Genomic DNA, 16,906 nt, shown 5'->3' with positions numbered 1-16,906 from the left:
CTCTTTAATTTATCTTCTTCTTTATGTATTTGATTGGGCGTCTTTATGTAGGAGTTGTATTTTTTTATTTGTCTTCTCTCCTCTTCAATTGGGGGGGTTTTTATGTGGGAATTGTATTATATTGTATTGTTAGATGAATTTTTTATGTACAAAAGTAAAAATAATTTAGAGACAAACAATAGAAAGAAAATAAGACACAACCTAACTTTGTCCATATATGTGAATTGTTCTAGAGGGATTATTACCTCAAAAAGAGATAATAATTTTTTTACATCGACTAAAAGAGGGATCTAGCCCCACGTGCATGGGGCCCACGCCCCCCTCACTGACGGGCAAATCTTATGTTGCCCGCCAGTGGGCAACATAGCATTTCTCCGACTAAAAATACATCCTCTAGTTTTTCAAATTCTTTTTTCCCCTTTTATGATTATTGGTAGATGGAAATATGATGTATAACAAATAATTAAGATGTGCTACATCCCTTAAATTCTGCCCTCAAAACCAAAGTAACTACCTTCAAATGTTAACTAAACCGATACTCTATAATTCCCCCACCGAATTTCAACGAAAATCACGCAGGAAACCAAAAAAAAAAAATCATTGTTTGCAACACGAGCTGCACCATTAACATTTTTCGTCAATAAGTACACCAACCAAAACCCTGACACAACATATAGGCTATAAAAAGTTGAATGTATGAGAAAGGAAATACCGGAAGTGTCGATTGAAGAATGGAACAGGGAATGTCGCTGGAAGACAATTGCTCAGAAATGGTTGAGATTGGGGCTGAACTGCCCGTACGAGTTACGACGTCGCTTTTCTGTCTACATCTAGAGCTGCTAGCCTGCTACATCTTTTCTTGTGTTTGGGCTGGGCTTAATGGCTGATCGGTCTGGACCCCGTTGGACTCGGACCAGGCCCAAGCCCAAGTTTAATGTAATTCTGAGACTCCTTGCTGCATTAATTAATGAAGTATTCGCATGCTAATCATGTATGCTTATTTCTAGTATAAAATATTTTATATTAAACAAATGAAGGAGCTTATCATCGCTATAAAAGCAATTCTTTTGTAAATTTTTAAAAAATGTAACGCATAGAGAATATAGTAAAATAATACAAACAATTTTTCATTATAACTATTATATGTGTATGTATGTATGTACGTACCGTACCTAATCATAACATGAAGGATGAGAAATAATGATAATATGAAGTCAAAAGACATTGATTTGATTAAGAATTTGGATTGATAACTTGAATTGTCCTATTGGCCAATGAGAATAAACATAAGAAGACAAAAACAATGCACAAAAAGGAGGTAGGGAAGAGTATCACTTCAGATAAGAGTGGAGTGTGGCCAAAATTATTCTATGACTTTTATGCATCATAATGATCCTAATGTGTGTGGTTAAGCAAATGATACCACTAACCCTTCATGGGTGCTTGAAAGGCCCCTCCCCAACCATAAACTACTTTGTGGGGTTCCAAAGTCAATTTCTTTTTCCTTTTTTCTACTAAAAGAGTGATAAGAGTAAAAGTGGGTTTAGTAACGACAATAAAAAATATAATTTTTAAAAAAATTATTAAAAAAATATACAGAAGACCATCCAAGAAACGAAGTGTTTCGTACACTAATTTACCATGGATAAATTAGTTTCTATCATCAGCCTTTGATTCAGAGACAATAATTTTACTATTTTTTCCTTACAATTTTACTTTAAAAAAAATAAAAGATGGTATTTAAAAATTTAAAATTCCGCCACATTCGTTGGTCCCTGTGCATGAATGAGGATTAGTTGAGTCCAATGTTCTTCGTTTATTAGGCTATTTGGCTTAGAGTACGGCTGAATCATTGGTTTCTCTTCTCATTTCTGATGCTGATAAGCAACCTTCTTTAAACAGAGTTGAGATCACACAAGAAGACAAGTAATCTTCAACAGCTCAACAACTCTTGCCGTATAAGCATGGAGAGAATGACAATAAGGAAAGCACTGGAGTATCAACAATGAAAGAAGCTTCCAGAAGCAACACAACAAAGGGAGATTACATGGAAATTTGGATTCATTCCGCAAAACAGGATACTAGATATACAACCATAAAAACTTCTCTTCTGCTCGAATACCAGAGAAACTAATCCCAACCTTTCCAAACATCAGATCTGATCTTGCCCAGCAAAATTTGGCAACTTAAATGCGTAGAAAGACTTTTCAATACCAAAGAATGATAAGAGACTTAATGGGAGGTCTACTACCTGTACACATTTACTTAGTAGATCAGATGTTAGCCCCAACGGGAGATGTGGGTTTGATCGGTTAAATTAGGCTGGAGAACGATGCTGTTAGCTCGTAGGGGACGCTGGCTAGGGGCCCCCGCTGGCATGATAGTTCGTGAATGTCCTTCACGATGTTGAAAACGGCCTCTGGTTGGGCGAGTTTGAGGGCATTCTCTGACATTCTCTTGAGTTCATCTGTTTTGGTGCTAAACCATTCGGCCACAAGCCTGGCTGTTTCCTTGGGGCTCCGGGAGAAGACACCAGCACCGTTTTCTACCACATAGGGAACGTTACCCTTTTCCTGGGAAAGCCAAATGAAAGGAAAATCAATCAGTTTGATGCCACCATACAGGGAAAATGTTCCAAAGGTTAGGAAAGTGACGGAGCAGTAAGCGAGCAATCAAGTGTTTGAATTGTTTACCTGTCCAGGAATATAGTCGTTGAGAATGATAGGAAGCCCTCTGATCAATGCCTCTGCAATTGTACCGGGCCCTGCCTGCAGAAACCAGCAAACCAGAGGAAGCATAAGCGACTTATCCCCCATGATTCATAATGGGCAGAGTCTAGAAGAAAGTAGAAAGTATCCAGATGGGATGGTTGAAACAAACTTTCGTAATAATGCAGTCGCAAGCACCCATCCACTTCTCCATCTGAGTCTCAAACCCTCTAATCTACAACCACAAAACAAAAAAGCTTAATATTGCTGACTCCAAACAAAATGGTTGGGCTCTACATGAGTTATTGATTCCATAACCAAATGTAAATCACCTTCACCGGGATTTTCCACTCAAGCGAGAGCAGTGTAGAAGCTAGGTCTTTGTTACGACCACAAATAACAATCAGCTGCCCTATTGGTTTCTCAAGTTCTTTGTCAAATAGAGATTCTCCAAGGGCCTTTGCAGTTTTCTTAACTGGACCCATTCCTTCACCACCCCCCATCAGCAACACTGCAGGCAATTCAGGATCCATCTCGAGTTCAACCCTTAAATCATCCTATTGGAGTCAAGAACCAAACCACTGAAAATTATCACAATGTTTCCTCGCATGAAAATAGTTAGGTAAGCCAAAAGTTTACCTTGACAAGAACAGCACAGCAAAAGGAGGGCCTGATTGGCAAGCCAAAAACACCCAATACTCGCCACCAAACATGGAAAATCTGTGAGAAAATCTATAAAAATAGCATATAAGTCTTAAATGCCATTTTAGAGTTGCTAGTAAAGTTTCATAGTTAGAAAGAATCAGGATCACACATTAGGTAAGTAGGTCTCTGTTAGGTTAAAAATAGACCTTGTAAATTTTTGCAAGGTTACAATAAGTTCAATGAAAAGAGAATATGTTTTCACAAAGCTTAGGGATTTTTGTAATTCTCCCTAGCATGAATAATCATATTATAACCTCTTCTCAATTGATTAATTGCCAAATGATAATGACAAGTATCATTTTTAAGGAAAATAGCATCAAGTAAACGACAGTGGCATAATTGGTAGTAGCATCATAACGCAAAAGAAGTTAAAATAGGAAGTAGCAAGAGTATATCTCAATCGCATAGTGTTGACCAAACTAAAGTCTCAAGGAATAAACAATAAAAGTAGTATATGAAATTGCATAGACATTTGCAACCCTCTTCCATGCAAGAAATGATACACAACTAAAGCACATGTAAGTTTGGAGTAGAGGTCAAATGGTTAACAAGAACAAAAAGGAACATACTTGGCATAAAAGGCGCAATGGCTGCAAGGTAGACAGAGTGTACCCATCGGGGAGAGGTACTGTGAAATGCAACCTTCCAAAGTTGTACGTGTTTAACCATGAACTTGTAAGATCTCTCCATGTCGTTCAGCGGCCAGCCGGTATACTCCTTCCAAACATCCTTCACAATAACCTAAAAGTTGAATGAAAAAAGTACTATTAGAAAAAATTAAATAAATAAAATGCATTCATCATGCGTTCAATTCAGAAAACCACCCAAAATCAGTTTAAGATGCTAAAATTACATCTACCAATTAATAGTGTAATATGTTCACCTAACATAAGGCTAAACAAAATTTTAAAGTCAAAATAAAGCACTAGAAAACAAAATTATCCAAAGAAAGTGGTAAAAGCAGACAGATTAAAGGGCATCCTGAATCATGCAGCTCCACAGTTTGCCAGGTCAACAGATGATAGTTTTTCTTTTTTTCCTTGATGATAGAGGGTTAATAGGGGGTGACTAAGGTGGCTCTCTCCCAACTCCTATCCTTGACAAGTCTGGAGAAACCTGATGAAGCATAAGCCATACACCTGAATCCAGGTAGGCAACCAGGTGCCCTTTACTGTAATGACGCATGGGCAAAGAACCATTACTGCAAATAGCCAACAAATGCATGCCGAATCCTCCTGAAAGGAAAATGTTCTTATGGATTATACCTATTCTACCCAGCTACCACCCGCATGAGTTTCAATCAACTCTTTATCTATTCAAAAAAAGAAAAGGAAATTGGAAGGTCACAGTGGAATCTATTTCAAAATAACCACTAGCATAGTGAATAGCTTTTAGAGATCAGAAGAAATTTAAAGAGGCAAAGGATCTAACATAGAGAAGAGAACGTGAGGAAGATAAAGGGATGAGAAAGGAAGGTGATTGGGAGACAAATTGTAGAGTAAAAATTTATCTTTGTTTGGTTTTGTAATTATAAAGAGAATCAAAGAAGGTAAACCGGCTTTTATAGTTTGATCAGAAAGGTCGAATGGAAAGCTACTAAAAATAAAAATTTAAGGGATGTCTAGTTAACATTTATATGTCAGTTGTGCCATGTAAATGTCCTCATTTAGTGACCCACGAAGAAATACATTTAACACATCAAACTATGGTAAGTACAGTGTGAATTGTTGTAGCTTTAATAATAGGACTAAAAATTTCATAAAATTCAATCATAGCCTTTTGACTGTAATCTTTAGCAACAAGATTTTAAGATTGCATTTAGTTGGCAGAGGGACAAGACAAGGGACCGTGTTTGATTGATATGCAATGCATGAATTTCATCACGCATGGCATGCTACCATTCCTCATAAGGACATGCTTGCTGATATGTTGTTGGTTTGGTTTCAAGATAATTAAGAGAACAAATAGGTAAAGGATATTTTGATGCAGTGTTGGCTTCGTGGCATTTAAGAGTAGAGGAGCTTAGAATCATAGGATGTGTTCATTGTGAAGACTTTTTACCATATTTAGGTGGTTGGAAAGTGGATAAATCTACAACTAAATTAAGACTTGGCTGATTAGTGACAAATTCAAGCTGTAAAAATTTTATATACCCTACGCTTGTGATGACTTCATCCACTTAAGGCATATAGTATTGGTATTTTAAGTAATTTGAAAGTTGCCCTCAACCAAGGATTATATCATTTTTTTTATCAATTTTTATTTTTAACTTTAATATTTTGGTCTATGAAATTGAAGGCTGTACAAGAACTGGGTGCAAAATGAATAACCCATCAAGCATTTGATATTCTAATAAAAACTCTAACTACTTCATCATTTTTATCATATTTTCTTCACAAAAATTTTGGCAAAAAAATATTTATTATAAAAAGAAATATTTTTTTTTAAAAGTATGTGTAGATTAAATTCGAATATGAACGGAAATCGAGCAGGACAAGAGCAAGCACTACAAGAACATCTAGGACTTCTTTGATTTTGAAGCTCCAAATTTGGCTCCAATATTGTTCTTTGTCATCAACAATCACACTTACATCCTAAACGTGTAATAGTATGGCAACAACAAACTAAGACATAAAGTAATTTATGAGGGCCTATTTCATACTAACAACAAGTGCATTGATAACATTATTATAACAACAAACTACTTAAGAAAGAAGTTTAGTAGGATATACACACAACACTACTATTACTTCACCAGGGTGATTATCAATATCTACGAAGGAAACCAACTTTCATTCTCCACATACTATCCACAACAAAGTAGTAGATAGAGGTGATGAAAACCTCAATAACATAAAACCATGCCTGTCTCCAATGTGGATTTATATACAAAATTCCCGCAATAGCTAGTAAAATAGTTATGTAAGATCCTGCAAAGCTCATATAAAAAGTGTCCACATCAATAAAGTTAGATATCACACTTGCATTATTATTGGCTGATGGAACTGATGGAGGCGAATCTATGCAATTATTTGGTAATGGTTCTCCACAAAGAAATGGATTCTCAATATAGCTACTTGAGTCGAAAGTTCCAAATTGGTTTGTTGCCTGAGGTATCCTTCCACTGAAATTGTTGTAAGACACATTGAACGTCCCCAGTGAGTATAGACTAGTAAGTTGAGAAGGGATATTCCCATCCAAGTTGTTGTGAGAAAGATCCAAGTTCTCTATATTCTGTAACTTGGAAAATGTTGTTGGGATTCCTCCAATCAAGTTGTTGTGGGAGAGGTTCAGTGCTTTGATTTTGCTAAGGCTGCCAATTTCAGGTGGTATGTGGCCAACTAATTTGTTGTTGGAGAGATCAATTGCTGAAAAAAGGGACAGAGGCTCTCCTGTGAAGGGCAAGTCCATTCCTTTGGTTGTGAACTCCACTTGTGATAAGAAAAATGCTTGATTTGCGGAAAAGATGTCATCTATGCTAGTAACAAGCATTGAGTAACCACGATGACTATAAATCTTTAGGTTAGGCGTCAAGGGTGCTTCCATAATTTGACTGGTTGAAGGTATCAACGGTTCTAATTCCTTTTCTATATCAAATGGGATATTATTCAAGCAACTAGGAATGTTGCCTGAAAACTTATTGGAAGAAAGATCAATCAAGGTTAATCTAGACAAGTGGCAAATCTGATCTGGGATATTACTTTCAAAGTGGTTATTTTTCAAGATAAGAATGCTTAACCAAGAAAGACTGTCGATCCAATTTGGAATGCTGCCATTAAAATGGTTATTTGAAAGTTCTATCATTTTTATGTTGTTCATTAATTGATGGAACACCTCCGGAAATGGTCCATTTAGCCTATTATTGGACAGTTGAATTTGCTTTAGGTCTTCCACATTGAAGCAAGATGGTATTGTCCCAGTGAAATTGTTGTCAGAAAGATCCAATAGTTGTAGTCCATCAAATTGACAAAACTCAACAGGAAACACACCTTCAAGATGATTATGACTAAGATTCAACATTTTCAAGCCACTACTGTTGGATAAGTAGTGTGGGATTTCTGTGAACTTATTATCATCCAAATACAACAGCCATAAGTTTGGTAAGTTATTTTGAGGGGGTAGTATAGGTCCTGTCAAGTTGTTGCTTGATAGTTTCAGCACTTCCAAGAAGCTACAACCCATTGCCAAGTGTACAGGAATTTTACTGGATAATTGGTTATTTGACAAGTCTAGAATATATAGAGAGGTCATGTCACCTAATGAAGATGGAATCACGCCTTCAAAGTTATTTCTGGACATGTTTAGCAATTTTAACTTGGGGAAAAAACTACCAATCTTGTATGGGATGACACCATAGAAATTATTGTTGGAGATATCTAATGTTACAAGTTCTGTCATTGGAGACGAGGGCAATTGAAAAGGTTCAAAAATTGAATTCTTTGTCAAGGTAAGTGTTAGTAGTCCAGTATTATTCTCCAACAACCACCTTGGGAATATTCCTCCAAAATCAAATCCAGAGAGCTCAACCATTTCGAGTTGATTTTGATAGTAGAAAAATTTGGGTAGAGAAATGGGAGTGTTTCTCCCATGTTCAGAACTAAAAAGATGGACTTGAAGCAATTGGAAACTTGGGGTTGAGCCAAGAATGTCCTCTTCTTCCAAAAGTATGTTGTTGACACTTTCCAGGACCATAAGTTTGGAGAGGTTGTAATATGACTTGAATGAGATTGGGACTAGAAATTTGTTATTTGAAAGCCTAAGATATTCTAAGGATATGATATTGGCAAGAGGAGACAATGCAATGTTCCCCTTAAATTGGTTGCCAAAGATATCTAGAAACCTAAGAGATGTCAAGTTTCCCAAGCACCAAGGCAACTGACCCCCTAGTCCATTAGAGCTCAAGTCAATCTCTTGAAGAGTCTTCAATTCACACAACCCTTGGGAAAAAGAAAGTGAGTTAGACAGTTATCAAGAACAACATGTAAACATCTCTCTCTATTTATGTCAGATTACTAATTTGTTAAATAAAAAAAAAATTATCTTTTGTTTTCTTTACCTTGATGAGAGGGCAGGGTCCCAATAAGTCCTGACCAAGTCAATGACAAAACTTGAAGTGATGTCAGGGCACCAATATTTGAAAGAAAATCATTAGGTAGGGCAGAACCATCCAAGTACAATTCTTCCAAGTGACTCACATTTTTTAAGTCTGTACAATGAGGAAAACATTGAACAAATGTATAATGAGAATGTGATAAGAAAGATTTATGTTTTAGCTAAAGATCTAAAAATGAGGAAAACACTATTCAAAATTTTTAGTAATTAAATTTTTTGATTATTTTTATTAATATATCAAATACATGCTCATTTGTATTGATCCCTGTAATTGTGCCAAGCAATTGTTAAGGGATAGTTTAACTCAAGAGATGAATTGGAAATTATTTTTATTATAAGCTCATTAAATAATGAAATTGGGAATAGTATACATTAGGTTTGGAGCATAGCACATTGGAGAATGTAATTGCATTTTCATTATTTTAGCCACATGATATACAATGATAATGATTTTATTGCTAAATTCTAATAGAGAGTTATGTACCTGGAGTAGAAATATTCTCATTCATGTAGTTCCAAGATAAATCCAATATTTTCAATGAAGAAAATCCTTTTAAAGAAGACCATATGATGTTGGTTACGAAATTATAAGATAAATCAAGAACTTCTAGATTCGTCAATTTTGATTCTTGGTTCCGACCTGTTCAATTAATTATCAATTTTGAAATTAAAATACGAAAATAACCTTAAAATCCTCAACTAAGAGGAAAGATGAAAATATAGCTTTGAGCAATACCAATTTCAAATAAACATATGTGTTCTCTAGGTGCACGTGCGTAGGTGGATTCTTTTATATTTTTGAATGATGGCACTGAAAGTGGCACATTCAGAAATTTTGTACAATGGAGGCATAATTTATAAATTTAAAATTATTATGCACAAAAATTAAAATTTGTAAAGCCTCATTTCACAAAAAAATAAATATATTTTCATGATATATTAATTAAATATAACAAAATATCTCTCTTTGCACAGTACACACAAATATATGCACAGTGATACCTAGAAAAAGATCTATATGCCTTACGGAATGGTTATATAGTGTAAAAATAGCTGTTTTATATACATTTTACTCAACATTTTATATTTATTACTCAAAATATTTATCCTACTATATATGTATTACAAACACTTTCATTGATTTCAAAATTAAATTATATTTTATCTCAAAACTCAATGCTATGGCTGAAACTTCAAAATCTCAATAATTAAGCATAAAAGAAAGATAATAAACATATTAATCATAAAACTTTTATTCTTAATTCAATCCACTTGTGAGTTATAATTAACATCGAAAAGTCTCGTGTAAGAGAAAAAACAAAGAAGCATTAAAATACCAATATACAAAGAAGCATTAGAACAAAGAAGCATTAAAGCTTATAACTCTCTTTTTCATTGAAGGAATATTTAATATTGCAAAATAATAATTTAACTAGGATATGATCATAGAATTTAACTTACTTGTCAAATCAACCGATCTGCTCAATCTATTATATCTAAGATTTAGAGACTTTAAAGATGAAATTCCACCAATAAATTCTAGAATTTTGGAGTTATTGATCCTGTTATAACTCAAATCAAGAACTTCAAGATTGGTCAATATAGAAAGTTTTTTGAAACCTGTAAAAGAGATAGAATTAGTAAATAGTTTTGTCCAAACTTCAAGGAGTAAGAAATGGAAATGAATAATGAAAAATAAAAAAGATTATTGAATACAAATGTTAACTACAACTCCCCTCAAAAGAACAAAAGAGCATCGAAGTTATTAATTTCCAGTAATAGCAGCCTCATATAAGTAGAAAATCAAAGGCAAAATATATACACACGAAAGCACTCAGCTGAACAAATTAAAGCAACATCAAAGAAGCTGCTGCCCTGCGTTACACAATTTTGAATTTTTGACTTCTTATTTTATGTAAATCCTCTTGGGCAGTGCTTGCGTGCATCACCAGCTCCGTTTTTCAGTTAATTCAGTCCATTATAAACTAATTTGTCAACTTAATCAAATTTATATGTAATAAGACTGAACTCAACCAAAGTTCTAAAACATCCATTAAACTTGTACGTAGTTGTCAACAACAAAATCATATATTATATATTTTTTAATTTTTTTTATAAGTCTAATCTTTGTTTACTTTTGTTTATATCTCGTTAAATTTCAACAAGTATTATAGGGATTTTAATTTTTTTCCTAACAATCAATAGGTCAAGGATTGTTATATTAGTACGAATCCATTGGGAATTGGTGGAGTACTTGTAGAGAGTAATGGCATGTTTGATGTTTCTAGTAAAAATGATGTTTCTATATTATTGTTAAAGTCAATAGGTTCCCTAAATTCTGTGGCTGCAATTAGTATTTTGTGTAATAACTAAATTAGAGCTCATGACTCTACTTTTTGTTGAAAGGATATCTAATATTGCAAAAAAATTTGCTTTAAGTAGGATTTGATCATAGAAATAAACTTACTCGTCAAATGAACCAAGCTTCCCAATCTATTATTTCCAAGATATAGTGACTTTAAAGATGGAATTCCACCAATAAATTCTAGAATTCTGGAATTATTGATCTGGTTTGAACTCAAATTAAGAACTTCAAGATTGGTCAACGTAGAAAGCTTTTCAAAACCTGTAAAAGAGATAGAATTAGCAAATAGTCTTGTGTAAACTTCAAAAAATAAGAACTGAATAATAAAAGAGATTATTGAATACAAATGTTAATTATAACTCTCAAAAAAGCAAAAGAGTACCGAAGTTATTAGTTTCCAACAACAACAGCCTCATATAAGCAGAAAATCAAAGACAAAATATAAGCAGTCAGCTGAACAAATTAAAGCAACATCAAAGAAGTTGCTGCCCTGCGTTACACAATTTTGAATTGTCGATATCATATTTTATGTAAATCCTCTTGTGCAGTGCTTGCGTGTACAGTAAGCATGCATCACCAGCTCCGTTTCTTAGTTAATTCAATCCTTTATAAACTAATTTGTCAACTTAATCAAATTTATATATAATAAGATTGGATTCAACCAAAGTTCTATATAAAACATCCATTTAATAATCCACCTCAACTTTTTTGACATCTTTAAGTTCTTCAGTTAACTGAAACTTAATGGCTCAATTAATGGTGGCAAGTAAAACTAAACTTTTCTAATACTTTAGATTAATTTTTACATATCAAACTAGATCTTTACACACCATCTCTTATAACAACCATAAAAAAAAAAAAAAAAAAAAACCTCAAATATTCTCAAATCCCCAACAAATTATAGAATAATACTATTATTGGAATTGTCAAAACTCAAATCAAGAATTTCAAGATTTATCAATTCAGAAAGTCTTTCAAAACCTACACAAGAAGTAAAATTAATAAATGCTTTCTTCTTAAATTCAAGATAGAAAAATTAAAAAGAAAAAATCATAAGACACGTATATAAGAGACTTGTGAATCCACAAACCTTCATTCTCAGCCCAACCAACTAATGCATTGTCGCTTAATTCAAGAGTCTTGATCTCTTTAAAGGGAAGAAACAAAGAAGCATTGAAATACTAATCTTTTCTAGATTCCCAATCTCTTGTTCGATTAAGAGAGAGTTGAATGACTCGGCTTGAAGTGTTGCTGCATTCAACCCTTTCCCATTGACAGCAATTGGATGATTTATTATCCACCCAAGAAGGCAAAGAGTTGCCATTGGGGTAGTTGATGGAAGCTTTGAGATGCAGCAGAGCCATCCTCTCTTGCTCCCAACACCCACGACAACACATTTCATTCACCAACACTGACATTACCATCGTCATCATCCACACCCAAAAAGAATGAGGTGTAGTACTTATCATATTTTTCACCGAGATATATATCTCTTTACTTGCTTTTGTTCTCTCTTTTTTCTTGTTTTAAGAATCAAGCTAGCTCTATTTTATATCTCTACTTTAAAGCATTATGAAGTGGTCTTTTCCCTTGATCTAATTATAGAGAGACAAGTGGAGACAAATTGACTTTGACTTGGACTTGTAAGAGAAGACTTGGAAATGGTGGTGAAGACTAGGAAATACAGCAGTCTTTACAACTTAGTTCATACGTTGGAATGCGTGCAAATAGAAAAACTCATCATGGATCCTAATACAAACTAGACAAGTGGAGACAAATTGACTTGGTCTTGTAAGAGAAGACTTGGAAATATAGCAGTCTTTACAACTTAATCCATACGTTGGAGTACGTGCAAGCAGATAAACTCACCATGGATCCTAATACAAACTAGACAAGTGGAGACAAATTGACTTGGTCTTGTAAGAGAAGACTTGGAAATGGTGGTGAAGACTTGGAAACAGTGAAAGACTTGGAAATATAGGAATCTTTACAACTTAATTCATACGTTGGAGTGCATGCAAGCAGATAAACTCATCATGGGTCCCAATATAAACTAATTTAGTTATTGATTAATATGTAATAGCTAATACAATAATGTCTAATAGACTTATGATAGTAATCTATCATTTGGGAGAGATAAGATACAAATCAAAGTATGAGTCCAAATTCATACACCCAAAATAACACCATCTATTTATCAAAACTAACACGGAATATTTTAGTATTTTTCATTGTTGTGACCAAATGACTGCTATTGCTATTCACATATAGTTCTATACCTATTTAATTTGGTCCAAATTAAGGAGGTGCATTTAAGTGGGTGTTTGTGTTTGAATTAATCATTTGATTATACCTAAATACTAGTCATTATACCTAAATTTCTTTTCTCTTTCTTCCTCTATTAATTTGCTGTTATTCATGGACCATCTTGTCAATTAAGAAATGGGGCTTTTGAATTAAATGGCTGAGAAGATGCATCAAGAAAAGAAGAATGAAGGAGGACGGAGAAGGGGCCAGTCTTGTTGGGAGTGGAGATATTTCCTTTGAGTTGATATGAAGAAGAAATTGCATCATATGTACGAACAAAATACTTAAAATCTTTGACACATAAAATGGATGGATGGATGGAATTAAATGCAACTGATACACTCTTATTAAGTTCTAACATCCTGGCAATACAAAAAATCTTTACCTCCACACAATTTGAACTTAGGATAGGCTAATTTCTCAGCTTGTACTCAAAAGAAAAGTCCTTGTATCAATTTTAATACTGCTGCTTATGAAACTACAAGCCTCAACTTAAGAATATACACTAATTTAAAATTGATCAATTTTTAAATTCATGAAATTAAGTGATACATCTAAACCAACAACTTACTAATATACTAATAGTGATACTGTGCTTGCTTGCCAAGGTTTTTTATACCAATATGCTAATAGGGAGCTTCAAACATGTCTAATTAATATTCCTAATCTCTCTTTTATATGTTCCCAATTTCACTGTCAGATATATATCAGAATTAGGCTTGCTTGAACATCTATATTGATAGAATTCTTTTTCTTTTTTACTTTTATTTTTTAAAGTAGCAATTGATTCGATACCAAAGAAGCCTAATTTATGGGAAGAAATTAATAAGCCTAATTAAGGGGGGGGGAGGAGAATGCTAACTAAAATGACCCAATAATTTTCTAAACTGTTAATATTAAACCATTTTAATAAAAATTGTATAACGATATCATTATTTAATACAATTAATCGTATCAAGGATCTGGAAGTAATATATATATATATGTATATGTATATACATACTATATAGCAGGCTGTTTTGACTTGAGGGAGAGATGCATACCAGTCCAAACCAAGTTTCAAAGAGATCCCAAAAATGAAAAATCAATTATAATATCTAACAGCTAAAAACTTTCAGGTTTCAACAGCAGAAGCTCTTCTCAGGCGGCCATGGCAGAATCACTGTTTAAGCCAGTCCACGAACTGCTTCTCAGTAACCATGAGCTGCCGGAGAGATATATCTACAAAGGTGAAGATGGAGCCAATATTGGTGGCGGAGCTGCCTTTCCTTCCCTGGAAGTTCCAGTCGTTGATCTCGGCCTGCTCTCATCTCCATCAGTGACTAGAGAAGAAGAACTCAGAAGGCTTCGATCTGCTCTCAGCTCTTGCGGTTGCTTTCGGTTCAGATTCATCAACAGAACCCATTTTTTCAATCTACAGGGTTGACTGCCTTGAATTCAAATTCAGTTCACTTAATCCCAAAGTATGATAGACAGATATACACTTGTATACTCAATCCAAAACTTCTAACCTATCTTATTCTCTCTGTGAATACAGCAGACTGATTATCAGATTGCAAGGGGACATTAATTAGAGTGAAGAATCTTTTAGGGAGATTGTTAGCTTGGTTGCTTGTGGTTTTAGGAGTTGAGTGAAATTGTATTTTATCACTTTTATAATGCATTTTGTTTCTCTTTCACCAATTAATGTTGTCAATTTGTCGAATCACGTTAAACCTGTCAGCTAATTTTGATCTTGTGTTTGTGCTATAGGATCTAATTCTATGCTTGTTTTATCTCGGACCCAAGTGGTAAAATGGATACTAACAAGTCAATATCACAGCGATACACAAAAAATGGTATTAGAATTGATTATCTAACATGCTTCTAATCAACTTCCATGAACACTTCGTTGTTTCTTCTTCAGTAGATGATGGAACACAACACCAAGTTCATTAAGGCCAATTTGACTGTAGAACAATTAAGAAAATAAACTCAAGGAAAGAAATCGGAGATGGAATATCAATCAAGATCTTGTGCCTACTGATCAGTTGGTGTTGGGATTAATTTCAGGCAATAAATCATGGATTGAAAGATTAATTCTTGGATGAACTGAGGGAAGTTGCCGAAAACTTCTTTGCACTTCCACTTGAAGAGAAACAGAAGTACTCCAGAAAAGTAGATGATATGGAAGGATATGGCAATGATTCAGTTCTTTCTGATCATCAAACTCTCGATTGAATGGACTGGCTGTATCTAGTTGTAAGCCCAGAAGAGCAAATAAAGCTCAGATTGTGGCCAGAAAACTTTAGGTCAGTTGAATTATCACATTGTTTGATTAAGCATAATAAATCTCTAAAATCTAATATGCCATTTGATGTGTCCAACAAATACCCATCTTTGATTTGTTGTCACTTAGTCTGCCTAAGAAGAAGATGATGAGGAAACACAAATCGGCAAAAACTGCACCTTGGGTAGTTTGATTAGTTGTCACTTAGTCTGCCTAGAAATGATTGGTGAGATAGAATCCATGTTGTCAACTCCATAATGTAGGATAAAGACTTAATTATGTCAAAAATGCAGGGGGAATCTTACATGAATACACAGCAAAGTTGGCAGAGATGAACGGGCTGCTCCTGAAAGCCATGGCTAAGTCACTGGACTTGGATGAGAACACCTAATCCATGATGCAAACAACATAAACAAGTGAAAGTTATACCAGTTGGGATATAAACAATCGAGGAAAGAGAAATATTTCGCAAGCCAATTGTCCAACAGTATCTAAAGACAACAAACTGTTAGAAGAAATTCCCAACAGAAATGAAAGGAATTACCTTATCCATGTTGCAAATAACAAAGGCCAGAGAGGTTGTGCCTGTAAAGAAAATTCCTCGCAAAATCCACAAACCACAGATTAGATTAGAAAAAAATACGAAAAACAGTAAGTTAAAAACAACCAAACCAAACAAGAAACCAAAAGCACAACAGCAAAAGAACTCCCTGTTGTCGCCGGCGATGGAGGAGTTGAAGGTGGGGCTTCAAGGCTCAGATCGATCGGTCCAAGACCCACTAAGCTAAGCCAAGAATCGGTCCCAGGGAAAACCCAAAACCAACCCTCAGATCGATCCCAAATCTGCCCAAATCAGAAGAAAATACCCCAACCCAAATGAATACGAACATCACTCGTTTTTTTCCTCCTCTTCGGTCACTCTCTCACTCTCTCTATTTTCTTTCTCTCGCCCGTTCAAAAAACCACCCCCATAAACGCGATATATATCTTGATAACCATCGAAGCATCTCACAGAGATAGGCTCCATGGGATTTCGAAAGAGATGAGATGAGATGAGAGTGAAGACAAAGGGGGAGAAACAAACCTGGTTTGAATGGCAACGACCAAGTCTCCAGCAGCATCAAAACAACTCGATCAAATGAGTAATGGACTTGGACTTGCAGAGATCAGAGATGGGCTTTCTAATGTGCCTGACATAGGAGAATAATAGGCTGTCTAATGGGCTTCAGATGGCACAGCTAAGCAAAATGGGGTTTTGTTCTTGTTTTGAGAAACTGGACCAAATTTATTTTTTTTAAATAATAAAATAAATTTATTTAAGCCATCTTATTGAATTTTTTTATAAGTGAGTTTGAACCTTTAAATCTACCAATTTTAAGTTAAAATCTATAACCCAATCTTATTATCATCGCCTTAAACTCGTTGGGTATCACATCCCAA

At 34.5% G+C, this 16,906-nt stretch overlaps 1 protein-coding gene and 1 long non-coding RNA gene across 2 annotated transcripts in view; both read right to left on the bottom strand.

Annotated features, from left to right (window-relative positions):
• Positions 1–1,927: 1,927 nt before the first annotated feature.
• The window catches only part of LOC127805714 (receptor-like protein 56), a 122,438-nt gene continuing 107,459 nt past the window's right edge, over positions 1,928–16,906 (bottom strand). Inside the window, exons 12-17 of the mRNA XM_052342466.1 lie at positions 3,930–4,154; positions 3,348–3,440; positions 3,041–3,265; positions 2,881–2,943; positions 2,694–2,768; positions 1,928–2,573 (exon numbers count right to left, since the gene is read on the bottom strand). Of these exons, the coding sequence (XP_052198426.1) occupies positions 2,313–2,573; positions 2,694–2,768; positions 2,881–2,943; positions 3,041–3,265; positions 3,348–3,440; positions 3,930–4,154 (942 nt within the window). The 3' untranslated portion in view covers positions 1,928–2,312. The remainder of the gene's footprint in view (positions 2,574–2,693; positions 2,769–2,880; positions 2,944–3,040; positions 3,266–3,347; positions 3,441–3,929; positions 4,155–16,906) is intronic.
• On the bottom strand, positions 8,471–16,664 carry LOC127805920 (uncharacterized). The gene is made up of 5 exons (XR_008024229.1): positions 16,011–16,664; positions 15,772–15,853; positions 14,241–14,611; positions 10,993–11,151; positions 8,471–8,619 (listed from the first exon to the last, which is right to left on the bottom strand). It is a non-coding gene; the product is annotated as an uncharacterized LOC127805920 (long non-coding RNA).

The sequence above is a fragment of the Diospyros lotus genome, chromosome 7, assembly GCF_014633365.1.
Source record: "Diospyros lotus cultivar Yz01 chromosome 7, ASM1463336v1, whole genome shotgun sequence".
Classification (NCBI taxonomy): domain Eukaryota; kingdom Viridiplantae; phylum Streptophyta; class Magnoliopsida; order Ericales; family Ebenaceae; genus Diospyros; species Diospyros lotus.
Note: the sequence above shows the minus strand (reverse complement) of the source record. Positions and strands in the feature narration are given on the sequence as shown.